Source organism: Amblyraja radiata, chromosome 12 (genome assembly GCF_010909765.2).
Source record: "Amblyraja radiata isolate CabotCenter1 chromosome 12, sAmbRad1.1.pri, whole genome shotgun sequence".
Lineage (NCBI taxonomy): Eukaryota > Metazoa > Chordata > Chondrichthyes > Rajiformes > Rajidae > Amblyraja > Amblyraja radiata.
In genome coordinates, this window is record NC_045967.1 from 37760800 (window position 1) to 37778226 (window position 17427).

The 17427-nt window shown below is 41.3% G+C and overlaps 1 protein-coding gene across 2 annotated transcripts in view; it reads left to right on the top strand.

The window, feature by feature from the left end:
* Positions 1 to 17427, top strand: part of zdhhc9 (zinc finger DHHC-type palmitoyltransferase 9) — a 75452-nt gene that overhangs the window by 53547 nt on the left and 4478 nt on the right. For both annotated transcript variants that reach the window (XM_033030551.1, XM_033030550.1), the window contains exons 3-8: positions 1686 to 1844; positions 3816 to 3953; positions 10252 to 10300; positions 14821 to 14923; positions 16103 to 16206; positions 17110 to 17197. In XM_033030551.1, coding sequence (XP_032886442.1) covers positions 1686 to 1844; positions 3816 to 3953; positions 10252 to 10300; positions 14821 to 14923; positions 16103 to 16206; positions 17110 to 17197 — 641 coding nt within the window. The remainder of the gene's footprint in view (positions 1 to 1685; positions 1845 to 3815; positions 3954 to 10251; positions 10301 to 14820; positions 14924 to 16102; positions 16207 to 17109; positions 17198 to 17427) is intronic.

Below are 17427 nucleotides of genomic sequence, written 5' to 3' on the forward strand. Positions count from 1 at the left end.
TGATACTGACTGATCTGCTGAGTTACCCTGCACTTTGTGTCTTCTTTTCATCCTGTGTACATGTTTTACTGTTTTATGTTTAAGTTGTGGTTTCTGATTTGTCAATTGTTATAATCTGCCCCATGCTGCTTGAATGTTTACTTCTCTTCAGATCACCAAGTAATGATGAAGCTCAGAGCATGGAAATAATAGCGCAATGTTTCTGTCTCCACCAATACTGCTATTTTCAGCATTCACAACCTAATTTCAGCTTTCCATTATCCTCAGCATATTGCATTTATCCTCTGCTTCCTATTCCTGCTTTCCTAATGTCAACCTTGCTTTCACTCCATGAAGTATTGGACGAGTTCATGCCACTTTCTGCTGGCAGTTCTGGCAGGAATTCAAAGCTAATTGCATTGTACGTTGGCCAGTTTCTGAGTTGGCTATTCAGACGGTGAACAATTTGGAGGTCAGACGTTGGTGCTCCATCACTGGAATTAGCATCAAGTTCAGGGCTGGAGAACAGTCATCCTGAGTTGTACCATCAAAGGTCATCAAGCTGGAATGGGATGATCTTGAAATTCCTGCCTCGTGACTGTTCTACCACATGGAGGTGTGACCTTGTCAGCAAGGCCTTTGATGCAGTCAGACTGTAAAAAGTATTTGCGGGAACAGTAATTCTGCACTTAGCAAATGGGAGGAGGTGAGAGGTGTTGGTGGTGGGGGAGCTAACTTTGTGAAGTTGATGATTAATTCAAAGTGGGGATTTTACAACAAATTAGAAAAATAAAAGCTGTTGTGTGTCTTAGAATATTTAAGTAGTGCTTTGGCTTAATCTTTGTGTATTCAACAATCTGGTCACGTTTTTATTCATAACGAAGCCAATTTCCAATTTGGCTTTTGGCGGTAGTCTGTGTCAGTAACACATGATATACTGCGGCATTAATTTATATAACCTCATCCTTAATTGATACTTAATGTAAAAGCAAAATAAGCTTTCTACTGATAGCTAATGTCATTCAATATGGGAGCTGGGCACAAGCCAGAAACCTACAGGTTAAGTGAGTTTAACATCAATAGTGAAATTAGAGGGGAAAAAATGAAGGGGAAGAATTTATGTTCATTTGGAAGGGCAAAGGCTGAATAGGAGGAGTTAACATAATTTTGTGCAGGGGAATCATATCTCACAAATCTTGGGTTATTTGAGAAGGTAACTAAGAAACTTGATGAAGGCAGGGCAGTAGACATGGTTTATGTGGACCTTATAAAGGCCTTTGACAAAGTTCAACATGGTAGGATAGTCCCAATAGTTAGGACACATGGGTTCCAAGATGTATTGGTAGACTGGATCCAATATTGGTATGGCCACAGCATGCAGAGGGTAGTGGTCAAGTGGTAACCAGTGGTATACAACAGGAATTGGCACCAGGGCCATTGCTGTTTGTCATATAGATATAAATGGCTTGAATGAGAATATAGGTGAACTCATTAGTAAGTTTTCCTTAGCCAAAGCAGTATATGAGTTATGATGACCAAGGAGTAGAGAGGTATGAACCTAATGTTGGAAAAAGGAATTAGATAACCTTCACAATTTGTATGGATGAGTTGGTCCCAAGGGCCTCTTTTTGTCCTGTATGACTATGAAAAGTTCATTTTTTTAATGTTTTCTGACATATATTCGTCCATTTTACCATAATTTCCAGAAGCGGCAAATGGCAATGTTCCGGTGGGTCAACGGCCACCACCCAGAATCAAAGACATTCAGATCAACAATCAGATTATCAAGCTGAAATATTGCTACACATGCAAGATTTTCCGTCCACCCCGGGCATCCCATTGTAGTGTCTGCGATAACTGCGTGGGTAAGTAAGATGATTGGTCTTTTGATGTGCGCTTGAAATATTCTGATGAGGCTGATTGAAGGTAGACGTGTAGTGCCTCAAAGAGATGAATACCCAACTGAAAATCAGCTGCTTGTTCAAGACACCGCTTAACGACTGAAACAACAACATTTTGAGCGGACATCTCTGCTCTCTGACCATCTTCTGTCCAAGTTTAGTTTAGTTTAGATTAGACCAAGTTTTACAATTGGGATTTAGAATTTGCATTAGTGCTTAACATTTCCAGATTTTTAACCTAGTGAAAGCTTTCAAAATGAGGCAAACAGTTAACAGGTAAAATGGATTTGTATGCAATATTAATTTGACATTTTTTTATGTAATGGATAAGCAAGTTACCAAGAATTATTCTTCTAGTATCATCATGTATTTTGATTCAAATATGCCACACATAAAAGTAGTTGTAGGTGCTACACCAAAACTTGGTTCCTTTAATGTCCAAGTAGAATATTCTGCTGCTACCATTTAGGCGAAATACTGTAGAAGGTGGTTTTGTGGAAGTTCTAATACACATTTGAAATTTGGTTTTGAGTTTCTTTTCAATTGGAAAAAAGGGTCCCAAGTTTTGGGGATAGATAAAAATGCTGGAGAAACTCAGCAGGTGAGGCAGCATCTATGGAGCGAAGGAATAGGTGACGTTACGGATCAAGACCCTTCTTCAGACTGGTGGGGGGGGGGGGGGGGGGAAGAAGAACGGAAGAGGAGGCAGGGATGTACTTTGAATCTGTACTGTGGTACATTCCCAGTGTGGTTGCATTGGGCTGAACAGCTTGCCTAGGTGCCATACATTTCAATGATCCCTTCACATTTGATGTGGAATGTATGTTGTAACATTCTGATCCTTATCAATCCATTTCACCCACTTGCTAATATAAAAGGCAAATGATGCTTTAAAAAAAAAATCTTCCCCTTCTTAAGGTAGATACAAAGTGCTGGAGTAACTCAGCAGGTCAGGCAGCATCTATAGAGAAGAAGGATAGGTGACATTTCGTGCCAGGACCCTTATTCAGACTGAGACTAACAAAAAGTCACCCATCCTTTTTCTCCAGAGATGCTGCCTGACCTGCTGAGTTACTTCAACACTTTGTGTCTATCTTTGGCATAAACCAACATCTGTAGTTCTTTGTTTCTACAGTATTTTTTCCTACTCCTGGTGCTTATAATTGCAGTGATGTGATTAGTAAAAAGCAAATCTGCTCTTATAAAAAAAGAGATACACCCAATTTATTATGCCATAACGTTTGACAGTAAGCTAAAACCAAATAATGTAGAAAATAACCGCAGATGCTGGTTTACTTGGAAGATAGACACAATGCTGGAGTAACTCAGCGGGTCAGGCAGCATCTGTGAATAGAACGAATAAGTGACATTTCGGGTCGAGATCCTTCTTCGGTTTATTCCAGCATCTGCGATTCCTTCCTACACAAACGCCACGAGGAAACGCAATAGAAATGCCAGCCTTGTGTGTTGTTCGCTGTGTTGTTCAGAACAGTCGGACTGATTCAATAAGAAGACACTATTACCATTCATATACTCCAGAGACAACGTGTCAACAGTACCACGTTTGCCCTTGAAGTATAAATGCAAAACTTTCAATACAATGAATGAATTTGGTAAAAAAAATATTACGTGAGGTATGAGCTGGGGGTTAGGATAGAGAGGGAGTTACAGAGAAGGAATTGTAAGATCAAAAGAGATGCAGATCGAGGAAAATGTAGAATAGACCATTGTTAGCTAGGAGAAGGCGACAACAAAGCAAACCGAGATACAATGTAATAATTTCACTAAGTCCAGAACATGCTGTGGGTGATGGGACCCAATTCAGTTTGTATTTGCCAAGTATTTTTGCATTTTAGTTTCTATCAAGGCTGCATAACTTTAATTGGAGAAGATAAGTTGCAAGACTTTTAATTTCCAGTGTTCATTCCCTCACAGAGCGTTTCGATCACCACTGTCCTTGGGTTGGAAACTGTGTTGGAAAGAGGAATTACCGTTTCTTTTACCTCTTCACCATCTCGTTGTCATTCCTAACTGTCTACATCTTTGCTTTTGATATTGTTCACGTGGCACTGAGTAAGTAACCAGGGGAAATTAATTTCCTTGTAATATTATTATCCCAACAATTTGAAACATAAAGTTATGATGAAACCTGATTAATTGGTTCAATTACATGATGGTTCCATTTGGTTCTCGTTGCTTTCTTTCTCTAGGCTTTGAGATCAAATCCAATTAGGACATAGCTTTGTTTTGAACGTTCAAGAGTTATGCTATTTTCAATTTAGTTAAATGGATCATTCTGTCTTGGTTATCCAGTGTTTGCATCAGGCAGACTATTCTACCATGATTATGGACACCAGCTCACTTTCTTTACCTTTTGTATGGCCATTTTCCACTTTGGTCAGTCTATCGACTAAGTGAGATTGCTAATTTAATGCTAAAATACAGCCTGGCCCATGCCCACAAAAAGAATGTTGGGTGCAGGCATGTGCCGTCAGGGTCGGCAAGGTAGGCACTGCCTACCCTGACTAAAATTATAAAATGGTAATTATTAAATATAAATAGTAAAGGCATGGGAGAATTATGCCTACATAAGAGATCGATCTCTTAGGTAGGCATAATTCTCCGTGTCTTTCATCCGCAATACATGTAATACGGGAAAGTGTGTGCAGCTGGCGTGCCGTCGACGCTGTTTCAAGACGTTAATTTCAAGGGTAGCTGACGGCACCTGAAATTCTGCCTTTGCAGTATTGCGCATGCACAGCAGCCTACTGCGCATGCACAGTGCAAGTTTCTTGGCGGGTTTTTCAAACATGGATTGCCATTATCTTAAGAGTATCTTAGGAAACAAAGAGAGAAGAATGGAGTTGGTGTACAAATAATGTGGTAAGTAAATTTCTTGGTGCTATATGTTTTTAAATACCGTGTTTCCCGGCAATGAAGACGCTATTTTTTTTACCCACAAATAAGGCACGAAAACCATCCCCTCACTCGTAACAAGGGCAGAGTCCCCCTTGTCCTCACCTTCCACCCTACCAGCCGTCACGTACAACAAACAATCCTCCAGCATTTTCGCCACCTCCAACTTGACTCCACCACTTGCCACATATTCCCATCTTCTCCCCTGTCTGCTTTCCGCAGAGACCGCTCCCTCCATAACTCCCTGGTCAATTTGTCCCTTCCCATCCGTACTACCCGCACTCCTGGCACTTTCCCCTGCAAAAGCAAGAAATGCTACACTTGTCGCTTTACCTCCCCCCCTCCTTGACTCAATTCAAGGACCCAAGTAATCCTTCCAGGTGCGGCAGAGGTTCACCTGCACCTCCTCCAATCTCATCTATTGCATCTGCTGCTCTAGATGTCAGCTGCTCTACATCGGTGAGACCAAGCGTAGGTTTGGCGATCGCGTCGCTGAACACCTCCGCTTGGTTCGCAATAACCAACCTGATCTCCCGGTGACTCAACACTTCAACTCCCCTTCCCATTCCGAATCCGACCTTTCTGTCCTGGGCCTCCTCCATGGCCAGAGTGAGGACCACCGTAAATTGGAGGAGCAGCACCTCATATTTCGCTTGGGCAGTTTGCACCCCAGCAGTATGAACATTGACTTCCCTAATTTCAGGTAGTCCTTACTATCTCCTCCCCTTCTCAGCTCTCCCTCAGCCCTCTGGCCACCTCTTCCTTTCTTTTTCCCTCCCCACCCACCCTCACATCAGTCTGAAGAAGTGTTTCAGCCCGAAACGTTGCCTATTTTCTTCGCTCAATAGATGCTGCCTCACCGCTGAGTTTCTCCAGCATTTTTGTCTAAATACGAAAATTTACATGTGTCTTGGAAGCCGAAGTTGAAAGGTTGTTGAAATATAGACTTGGCTATTCCTCAGTACATCAAGAACGATGTTCCTGTACTTAGGGATAGCCAAGTCTTATCCCTCATTGCTGGCAGCTGATGTGAAGCAGCTGTAAAAGGACAGCTCCGCTGCGGGGGTGGGGGGAGAGTTCCCCCTGGCTAGACTCCCCACACGCTGTGAAAGGAACTCTCCCCCCAATTGGTCTCTTGAACTAGTATTGTCATTCAATAATATCACAACTGATTCAACTTGTCCCGGTGTGCTCCCGTTTTTTTCCCACCATCTCTCCACCTGCCGTCATGCTCCACCCCCCACCCATTCAGTAATTTAGAACGAAGGAGATTTGGAAGCCTTGGGCAAATTGCTTTCTTTATTTTTATTTTTGTGAGCGTGAGAAATTCTATGTCAGACCAGCCTTCTTTCAGAATTTAGCAACTCAAAATGGGGGTGCGTCTTCATTGCCGGGAAATACGGTACTTTATTAAGAAATTTGGCTTTTAAAGACTTTATAAAAGTCGACTGACAAAACAATCTGTGCATGCACGGTTTAAGATTTTTTTAAAGCCGACTGACTGCCTACCCTGAGTAATTACTCACGGCACGTGCCTGGTTGGGTGACTCGTGAAATTAAGCTTTACATAGGATCCTTTTGGGCAGCTTGATAGAAAATGTTTTTTTTCCCTAGTTCTGGAAAGTTTTTGCCTTTTCATGTATTGGCTTTCTCACTTACCATTGGAAAAATGCAATCAAATTTAGTAAGGCCATGCCTGTTTAAATATGTATACAGTACTTAATATGGAAACAGTGAAGCATTCATTTTCTATGCAGCCACAAATGTGTTGTGGTCACCGTTCATCACACTTTTCTTTCCTCCCCAGTGAGAATAAAAATACGGGTAAGGTAGTCCAATGAATAGAGGACATCATCCAGAATCACTTCAATTCATGAATCAATCTAATGAATCTGTGTCCCTGATTCCAAATCAATTATACCCGCCTTTAACCATAGAATCGAAAATTGCAATTTTCAGGCTTTGGTCTCTCCAAAGCGCAGTGCAATTTCAGCAACACTTCCTTTCCTTAATATTCGAAGGAAGACCATTCTCTTTCCTAATTGCCTGCTCTCTCTGCTTATACTTAAAACAGGGATTAAAATCCATGTGTTCATCAGAATATACTAGCTTCTCAACATTAAAATCTGAGCATCTTTTTATGGCATTTCACAGCCTTCAAACCTCCTGTTGCTTTGCCCCCTGGCAGTGCATGATTAGTAAACCTGGATATGTTGCACTGTATTTTTCATCTAAGTCATGAATGTTAAGGGCTTGGACACACTAGAGGCAGGAAACAGGTTCCCGATGTTGGGGGAGTCCAGAACCAGGGGCCACAGTTTAAGAACAAGGAGTAAGGCATTTAGAACGGAGATGAGGAAACACTTTTTCTCACAGAGAGTGGTGAGTCTGTGGAATTCTCTGCCTCAGAGGGCGGTGGAGGCTGGTTCTCTGGATGCTTTCAAGAGAGAACTAGATAGGGCTCTTAAAAATAGCGGAGTCAGGGGATATGGGGAGAAGGCAGGAACGGGGTACTGATTGGGGATGATCAGCCATGATCACATTGAATGGCGGTGCTGGCTCGAAGGGCCGAATGGCCTACTCCTGCACCTAATGTCTATTGTCTATTCTATTAGTGAATAGCTCAGGACATGATACTTATCTATGAGGCATCCCTCTGATAACATCCTGCCAATTTTAAGACGATCTATTTATTTCAATTGTTTTCTGTCCTTAAACACATCCTTTATTGATGTTGGACCCGAACTGAAAATGCGTCTGTCCATTCCCTCCACAGATGCGGTCTAACCCGTTGAGTTCCTCTAAGTTCCTCCTTGTTTTTTGCTCAAGATTCCAGCATCTGCAGTTTGCGTCTTTTGTCTTCTATGTTGCACAGAAACACTTCAAATTTTTTTTTTCTGCTTGCCAGAATGTAAGCATTAAACTTTGTGCCACTAAGTTCTGGATGAATTGTATTTGGTATGCATACGAGGAATACAAAGTTCTAAACATCAATAAATTTAATGTCCAAGAATTTACGATGAAAGAGAAATGAATGGCTTCACTATTTATTATGTTTTCGCTGAGCTTTTGAGCAGCAACCGGGTTATTAGTGACCCTTCTAGTCACAGTGTCCTCTCAAGGGATTTTGGCATGGAAAAACTAGGTAAACAACTATGTGTTTATTCAACCAATCTGACTGGAGAATACTTGCTGAGAAATGCACAGTCTAAAGCAGGAAGCCTGAATTAGAATACTCTATTCATACAGAAAGATAAAGCTAAAAGGAGAAATGGTATTATTAGAAATAAAATGTCAAGGAGTAGGTATATATCCATTTTATTGGAGAAATGAACGTGTATTGATCTCTGATAGTCTATTGATTTCAATAGACCTGAATTTTAGGAGCAGATTTCAATGTGCGTGCGTTTTGACATTCCATGTTTAGGGCATGTGATAGAGATGGGATTTCTATTTCCTGAGGTTTTGCAAATCTCGTGAAGGGAGGAAGCTCCGCATTTCTAAATGTGGGTGTTGAATACAAGAGGTTGTATGACACTGCACAGGTGTCCTGCCGAGCTCTGTCCCACAGGGTACTAAATCCCTATAATCGTCTGGGCTGAACCCTCACTGGTACGTACTCCCTGTACTTTAACAAGGCCATCCGCTTGGGCTGATCTGGGAACCCGGTATGAACCCCTGCACTCCGTTGCTGCCCGTGCAGCAAGGAAGCACTCTCTTGTTTGGTGTGGGGAGGGCTGGTGTCCAGTAGGCAGGCGTGGCAGAGCGATATAGCTGCTCAGTGCTGAGCTATGGACCTCTGAGCTGATCCCTGCGTTGCCTGCTGGATATGTTGGAAGTGCTGTCTTAGCCCTCTCTCTGCATGAGTGAACAACCCTTCAACCGCCCACTGATATTTCTATGCTTGGTAGAGCAGCACGAAGGGCAAGGGTTTACACCACGTTCCCCGCGCAACATTGCAAACCACTGGGAAAGTAAACTCCCATCAGAAATATATATGATGACCCCTTTTAGAACTGATTTAAGTAGAACTCTTATTTCTTGGAAAACAAGCAGAGTACTGAGGAATCAGTGTAATTAAGGCTTATTGTGTGTTAAAGATTAACTAGCCTCTGAATGCACAAAACTTGTTCAGGTGTATTTAAGTGAGTAAATGCAAGAGTTTAATGCTTCATATTTTAATCTGTATATCAAAGTTTGAGGTGGTATATTATAAATCAGAGAACAACTATTAGTTTAAAGCTGAAACGGGAAACAATGTGCAAATATATGTAAGGACACAAAGTACTCAGCAGGTCAGGCAGCATCTCTGGAGAATATGGATGTAATGTTTCAGGTCTCAACCTGTAAAGTCACCTATCCTTGTTCTCTAGAGTTGCTGCCTGACTTGCTGAGTTACTCCAGCACTTTGTGTTCTTCTGTGTATTAACTAGCATCTGCAGTTCATTGTTTCTGCAAATATTGATATTGGTTTAATATTGTCAGATGTACTGAGATACTGTGAAAAATCGTAGTTTTGTGTGCTACCCATGCAAATCATACCACGCATAAGTACAACAGAGAAAATAAAGAGAATATAAACAGAGCAGAATCTAGTGTTACAGGTACAAAATAAATGCAGCGGCTGCAACAAATTAAAGGAAGAACTGCACAATAGTTGAGATTTAAAAATTTTTTATTTAACAACAAGGTGTTCTAAACTAATTTTCATTGATGTAACAATTTCAATTTGGTTTCTCAATTTTTACAAATAATGCTAGTTTCTCAGAAATGTTAGATATTGAATGGATGGTTTAGACAGACAGATGGCAGCTCAGAACCAAGATCAGTCAATATTAAATGGCGGTACACAAAATTGCTGGAGAAACTCAGCGGGTGCAGCAGCATATGGAGCGCTCCATAGATGCTGCTGCACCCGCTGAGTTTCTCCAGCAATTTTGTGTACCTTCGATCTTCCAGCATCTGCAGTTCCTTCTTGAACAATATTAAATGGCGATTGTGATTCAATTGAGCAAATATGCAGGCCTAATTTACATCAAGAGATTAAACACAAATCTGCTGCTCTTGATTGATAACATGACCCCTTGTTTCATACAAGTGTAACTTAAATTGACAGCCTTCTGCACTGTCTGCCTATTCCTTCTGTAGGCTTTCCCAAAGTTTAATTTTCCCTTTGAAAGTTGCTCTGTGTTCTTGTTGATTCTCCCCCAAAATTCTACCACCATCGTTTCCATATTCCAGGATGCTACTACTTGAATGTTGTTCCTGAATTTGAAAAATGCCTCAAATATGCGTTGTTATGTGTACATTTGTTTGCTGTCATCTTCTGATGGAAGCTCCACACTGAATGCCTACTTTATATTTCTTCCCCCCTTAGCCTTGGGGGTAAGATATGCCCCTTCTTCATATTTCACTGACTTGTCTGTTCAACATATTTTCTTTTTATTTTAAACAGGATCAGTGGACAATGGCTTTTTAAACACGCTGAAGGACACACCAGGAACATATCCTTTGAGAAGCATCTGTGTTTGAAAGTATTAATAGTCATAAGCTCTCAAGTCACACAGCATGGAAATGGGCCTCCAGCCTACAGTGTTTGTGACAACATCAAGTACTATCTACGTACATCTATTTTCTTTCACTCGGTCTTTAGCCTTCTATGCCACGGCATTTGAAGTGCTCACTTAAATACTACTTGTGTGATGTGGGAATACCTGCCTCAATGGCTCCTTAGTCAGATAATGTGTGGCCTTTGCAGCATGTAGGATTTTGAACATTGTGTTACTTGGTAACTCGCAAGCATTGCTTTTTGGTATCTCTTATGTATATTTTTTGTTCCTTAAATGCTAAGATGAATAATTGAGTACTGTGGTACAGTGTTTTCTTTAGATCCTTGGTCACTATTGAGTTAATTGATTTTCATTGTTGGTATACTACAACTGGCTTCAGGGAAAAATAAATTAACCAGACTTGACTTCCCAGTCGTTGTTAGGTTTGTTTTGTGGGGAGAGCACAATGGGATTTGGGAATGGAACACCAAGAGCTCTACTGTTGCCTATCATAGTGTCCGGAAGTGGCGGCGCGCTGCCCTGGCAGCAGCGGCTCACCTGCAGTCCGTTTGTTTTTGCTTTTTTGTGTTGTTTTTTTCGTTTTGGTTAGTCTAGTTTTTGGTTTTTAGTTTGTGTTTGGGGGGGGGGGTTGAAACAGGGCTTGCTGTCTCTCCCTGCGGGGGGAATGCGACTTTTTTGTCGTATTCCCCTTCTCTGCCTCCGTCTGCGCTGAGGCCTAATGGCGGAGCTGGTGACCTCGAGGCTCAGGAGGCAGAGCCCGCCAGGACTCGCCCTGAGCTCGCTGACGTGACGACGGTTCGGCTCGGGGCTGGAACAGGGCTTCCGTGAGGGACTGTGACGATCCCGTGAGGGCGGCCAGCACGAGGGAGGAACGGTGCTCCCGTCGGAGTGGCCGAGCTCGGGGAGGTACGGCGCTCCCAGCCCGAGGGAGGAGCGGCGCCCATGTCGGGGCGGCCCAGCCCGAGGGAGGAGCGGCGCCCAGTCGGGGCGGCCCAGCCCGAGGGAGGAGCGGCGCCCAGTCGGGGCGGCCCAGCCCGAGGTAGGAGCGGCGCCCATGTTGGGGCGGCCCAGCCCGAGGGAGGAGCGGCGCCCAGTCGGGGCGGCCCAGCCCAAGGGAGAAACGGTGCCCATGTCGAGGCGGCCCAGCCCGAGGGAGGAGCCGCGCCCATGTCGGGGTGGCCTGGCGCGAGGCTGATACGGTGGCGGTACTCACGTGAGGGCGGTCCGGCTCGGGGCTGGAGCGGTGGTCCGGTGGCTGGGACAGCGTTCTGGTGGCGGTGACCTGAGTCCGGGGTTCGGCCACGAGCCAGCGGCTGCGTCGGCGGGACCGGTGGACAGCAGCTTCGACCACCCCGGGCCGCGGTGATTGAGCCGCGGGACTGTTTTTAATATCGCCCAGTGGGGTATCGCCTCAGCGCAGAAGGAGACGAGGATGGAAGAGACTGCAAACCTAAGACTTTTGCCTCCATCACAGTGAGGAGGTGCTAGGTGGACACTGTGGTGGATGTTAATATGTGTTTATTGCTGTTTTTTATTGTATTAGAAACATAGAAACATAGAAAGTAGGTGCGAGAGTAGACCACCAGGTCCGTCGAGCCCGCACCGCCATTCGCTCATGGCTGAACACTAAACAGACACACTTACCCACAAACAGTAGACACAAGACACAAAACACAAGACACTACCCTCCCCTTTATACCGCTATCACCCCTCTCCACCCCAAGAACCTCGTGATCTCCTGGGGGAGGCAAAAAACCGGATAAAAACCCAGGTCCAATTCGGGAAAAAAATCCGGGAAATTCCTCTCCGACCCCAATCCAGGCGATCGACACTTGTCCAGGAGATCACTCAGGTCTTACTATACTAACCATACCTAGGTCCATATCCCTGCCCTCTCCCCGTAGCCCCTTATCCCCTTGGCAGCTAAAAAACCATCTATTTTAGTCTTAAATATATTTAAAGTTTCTGCTTCCACTGCTCCCTGGGGCAGTGAATTCCATAAATTAACCACCCTCTGGGTGAAGAAGTTCTTCCTCATCTCAGTTTTAAAAGAGCCCCCCCTTATTCTGCAACTATGTCCCCTAGTTCTAGTTTCCCCGATCATTGGGAACATCCTCGGTGCATCCACCCGATCAAGGCCCCTCACGATCTTATATGTTTCAATGAGATCGCCTCTCATTCTTCTAAACTCCAAAGAGTAGAGTTCCAGCCTACTTAACCTTTCCTCATATGTCAATCCCCTCATTGCAGGAATTAATCTTGTAAACCTTCGCTGCACTGCCTCCAGGGCTAGTACATCCTTTCTTAAGTATGGAGTATTGTATGTATGACTGCAGGCACGAAATTTTGTTCAGACTTCGGTCTGAATGACAATAAAGAAACCCTGTAACCCTGTAAACCCTGTAACCCTGTAACTGTATTTCTCCTCTCCTATTTCTTCAATTGGGAATCATGATAGCCATTTTCCCTAAGGCCCCATAGACTGCAATGATAATTGATCTAATACTCGATCACAGTGACATTGTGTCAAAAATCTATATTTCTGCACTTAATCGGGCAATGTAAATGCTGATGAGTTTTCAGATTGGAATTACTGCTGTAGCTGCTTATTAAGTGTCACCTATCAGAATACACTGCTCCATTATACACAATCATTACCTTCTTTGTGTATTTTTAAGGATGAAATCATTACATTTAATCTGGGTTCTCTATTTAGCAAATGTCATAGTCCACAAATTTGTCAATCACAAATTTATGTTTAAGCCCTTGGTAAACAGCAAAGATGTTGTATGTGTTGATTGTTCACCTAACCCAGTAATTTCTAGGCTTTTAATTTGAACCAGAAGAACTGCTGGTCTCTACTGGAGGATTAGATTTTGTTTTACAATAGTAGAACTGGAGAATTGTCTCTTTCTGACTGTAACAGAGTGCATTATGATCATATATTTGTAGCTGGTCCTCCAACTTCACGTCACCTAATCCCACCAATCTTCTTTTTATAGCTTTTCCTTTTACCTCACTAATGCTTGAAGGGAGCATTCTGCATTGTGCTCAGACGTGGTTATTTGTTTCTGACCACAGTCTTATCACCGTGATATCTTTATGAAATATTCTTGAAAATCCAGATATTGGTTGCCACAACAGTTTCTATGGGTTATTGATTGGGGACGATCAGCCATGATCATAATGAATGGCAGTGCTGGCTCGAAGGGCCGAATGGCCTCCTCCTGCACCTATTTTCTATGTTTCTACCCCCCACAAAGCATTGTCAAAAGTCTGTAATATTGAAATATTTTGCATCATTTTAAATAAACAGTGAAGATCTGTCGCTGCTGTATCTTTCCCAGAATCAAACGGCATCAAAAAGGTTTTCTCAATATTCATTTTTATTGTTTGTGGGGCATTGGTGATGCTGAATGGTTGTTGCACTTGGCAGCTTAATCTGTGATCCATAAGTGCCATATGAAGCACTTTAAAGTTTCAAAAATACAATATGCAATATAAATACTAGTCCTCCAAAAGTAGCTGTGGTTTAAAGTGCATTTGCTGAAAATGAAATTTGCTTTAATAGGTTACCATATATTTTAAATATTCAAAAGCAGTGCTAACATTTCTTATCCCCTGAAATGAAGAGACAATTGAGTCAAACACATTATGGGGCTGGAGTCATAAACTGGAGAGCCTCAGTGAACCAGATCAGCTTGTAGAATAGTCCCATGGTTTTATGGATAATATTACTGAGGCAAGCTGAGATAGACATGATAAGTAGTAATAAAAGATGTTAATGTCCCAGCAAGCATTTGTGATAGGAAAATGCATTGAGATGATTTAAAAATTTTGGAAAGGTGCACAAATTTGAGCCTAGCTTAGAGTCCAAGTGACAAGAATATTGTATTGTGTATGAGCTAATTATATTTGTGGAAAATTGGTATTAAAAATAAGATGTAATATTACATGTGTTTGGAAAGTATTTCTATTAAATACAAGTACTCTTGCAAATACATGAACATAGGGCTTCAGTTTTTTTCCCTCTATCCAAGATTCACTTTTTATGTTTAACATCAAAATCACCCCTTTGATTCTGAAGTTTGGTTCTGGCCACTGTAATATATCCAACACGAATTTATATACCTCAAAAACAAATAATTAATGGCCACTGTAAATATTAAAAATTACCCTTTTATTTAATAGTGTCACTGAGATGCTGTATTAAAGGTTAACCTTTACATGTGTTGGGAATAGAGGGATATGGATCATGTATGGGCAGATTAGATTTGTTTAACTTGGAATCATGTTTGGCATAAGGGCTCATTCCTGCTGTTCTACCAATCATTATATTTTTTGTTTGAAATGTGTAGTGACAGTTTGATGTTGTAAAAGATAGCAAAATTCAACAATGTAATGAGTACGTGAAATGATATTTATTATTTGTTGTTCCTTAACTTTACCTTTACTGTGCTAGAAGTGGTGATCTGCTTCTTCACATTATGGTCTGTGATTGGACTGTCTGGATTTCACACATACCTTATTGCGCTCAATCAGACCACAAATGAAGATGTAAGTAAAATTCATAAAACAGGAATGGTTTTGTAAACTTCTGGTTTTAGGATTATAACCGTAACTGATCAACCATCGAAAGCCGAATTTGGAAAATGCCAACTTGTACCGTTGATGGAGAAACTCAGCGGGTGAGGCAGCATCTCTGAAGCGAAGGAATAGGAGACGTTTCGACCCTTCTTCAGACTGAAACGTCGCCTATTCCTTTGCACCATAGATGCTGTCTCACCCGCTGAGTTTCTCCAGCATTTTTGTCTACCTTTGATCTTTCCAGCATCTGCAGTTCTTTCTTAAACACGTGTACTGTTGATGCTCCCTTTGGGAGTGTGGACTCCCTTTTTTCTCCAAGTGATTTTCTCTAATTGAGAGTGGAGATTGAATACAGAAAGTGTTGATTTTTAATCTCAAAGTAATTGCCACTTGGGTTCCCTTTCGTGCACATAACTTGCTGCAGTGTAGTTTTATTCCATGTTTTTGATGGTGAGAAAGCAAATTGTTCTGCTTCTCAACAATAACTGTTGGGAAAATAAAGTAGGGAACTATTTCCAATCTAATGAATTCTATCATCTAATGTTACGAACAATGATTATTAAAGCTGCTTCTTGTATAAATAATCTATTAATATAAAACGATTAGATATATAACATTTAAAAATGTATATTGGCTATATCTTGTATTGCTGCCAATTCGATTTCAGGGTAACATACATACGCATTTCTTTCACTATATTTTATTTATACTCCATCACTTTATAACTTTGTGATGATGAATCCTGCAGATGTGAGATTTGTTTTCATTAATAAGTGCAACATATAATTTTATACCTGAGATATGTGGTAATTATCAGAATATGAGGCATTCAGCCCTGTTCCCAAAATTCTCTCGGAGGTTTTGGCAAAATTGAGACCTTTGCTAATAACTATTCTTTTTAGTGAACAGGTGGTAGTCTTGTGAAGCTGCATTTAATATTATGTACAAGGCTCAAGGCAGCAGTAATTATCCTATTGATTTATTTTTTATGTGTTATTATATTAACTGTAAATGGTAGGTATTTCTGCAAAGAGTGACATGTGATGCTATGACACTTGTGTTAGACGAGTTGTAAATCCTGTTCTGGATTTGAAAAGAATATAGTATTTACAAGTGTGAAAATCTAATTCATTACATTTTTTTGCACAGATTAAAGGCTCTTGGTCAGGTAAAAATGGAATCCATAATCCTTACAGCCATGAGGGTGTAATAAAAAATTGTTGTGAGATCCTTTGTGGGCCAGTGCCACCAAGGTAAGGAATCTGTTTAACAAGTTTAAAATAAAGAGCGAAACGGCGATGTGCATAAGAGAGTCAAGAGTGTTTAGTTGTCATATGTAATAACAAACAAATCCTTGATTTAAATTGTTAATGGAATGACAGAAAGGAAATCCTTTCAATGTCGTGGCCAACATTCACTCAGTCCCCACCACCAGCACTGAAATGGCAATTGTCCAGTTCATTCTGGAGGATCTTAATGTAAGTGAATTGACTGCTGTTTGTGTAACAGAGGCCTTATCAGTGGCTCTATAATTACCTTTAGACCAACTTTGAATCTTTTGTAGATATAAAAATAGTTGAGAAAAATGATTTAATGTTATGTAGAAGATAGACACAAAATGCTGGAGTAACTCAGCGGGACAGGCAACTACTCTGGAGAGAAGGAATAGGTGGCGTTTCGAGTCAAGACCCTTCTTCAGACCATGTTGTGTTATGTATTTTGTTATGTTATGTATTTTGCAGCTGCATATTTATCCTCAATTTTTGGTCAAATTCAATACACTTTTGCAGAAATGTTGGTTTCTAGGGTTATTTCCAATTTTTTAATTTGGATTGAAGCTCGCCTATTGAATTGTATGAGTGTTAATCGTTGTTTGCAGTTGGTCAAGTGGTTATCAAAGACCCCATGACAATTGTTTCTGTGAATATTCAAAGAAATGCACGATTATGAACTGACATACTCTCTTGCATTTATGCCATCAACAGCTCATTGCATTTATGCCATCTTGAGACCTGTGAGTTTGCTGTTTGAATGTTTGCTTTGTCTAATTTCCTCTTCTTGTTTCTTTTTCTCCCTCCCACCAACATAATCTCACAAAAGGGAATAAAAGTTTTTAATTAACGAAGAATCAATCCTAAATGCATTTCTTTTTTTAGTGTTCTTGACAGGAGAGGGGTCATTAAAGATGAGCCTGGTGTTTCAGTCAATACTAATGGAGTTGCAAATACTGTTCCACAGACGATGGTAAGACCATGGATTTGTTCTGTTGTTGATGTTTTTTTATACATTTACCACGCAGAAAAAGAATAAGATGAAAAGTTGTAGAAGGATACTTTTAATTAATATTACTATTACTATTACTAAGTTATTAGGAAAAGCCATGAAGGAGGTGGTATAAATTTGTTAAAGAAGTAATATCATTGTTTTTTCTGGGAAGAGGCAGTTGAGTCATTTAATGAAAAGGAATGGACTAC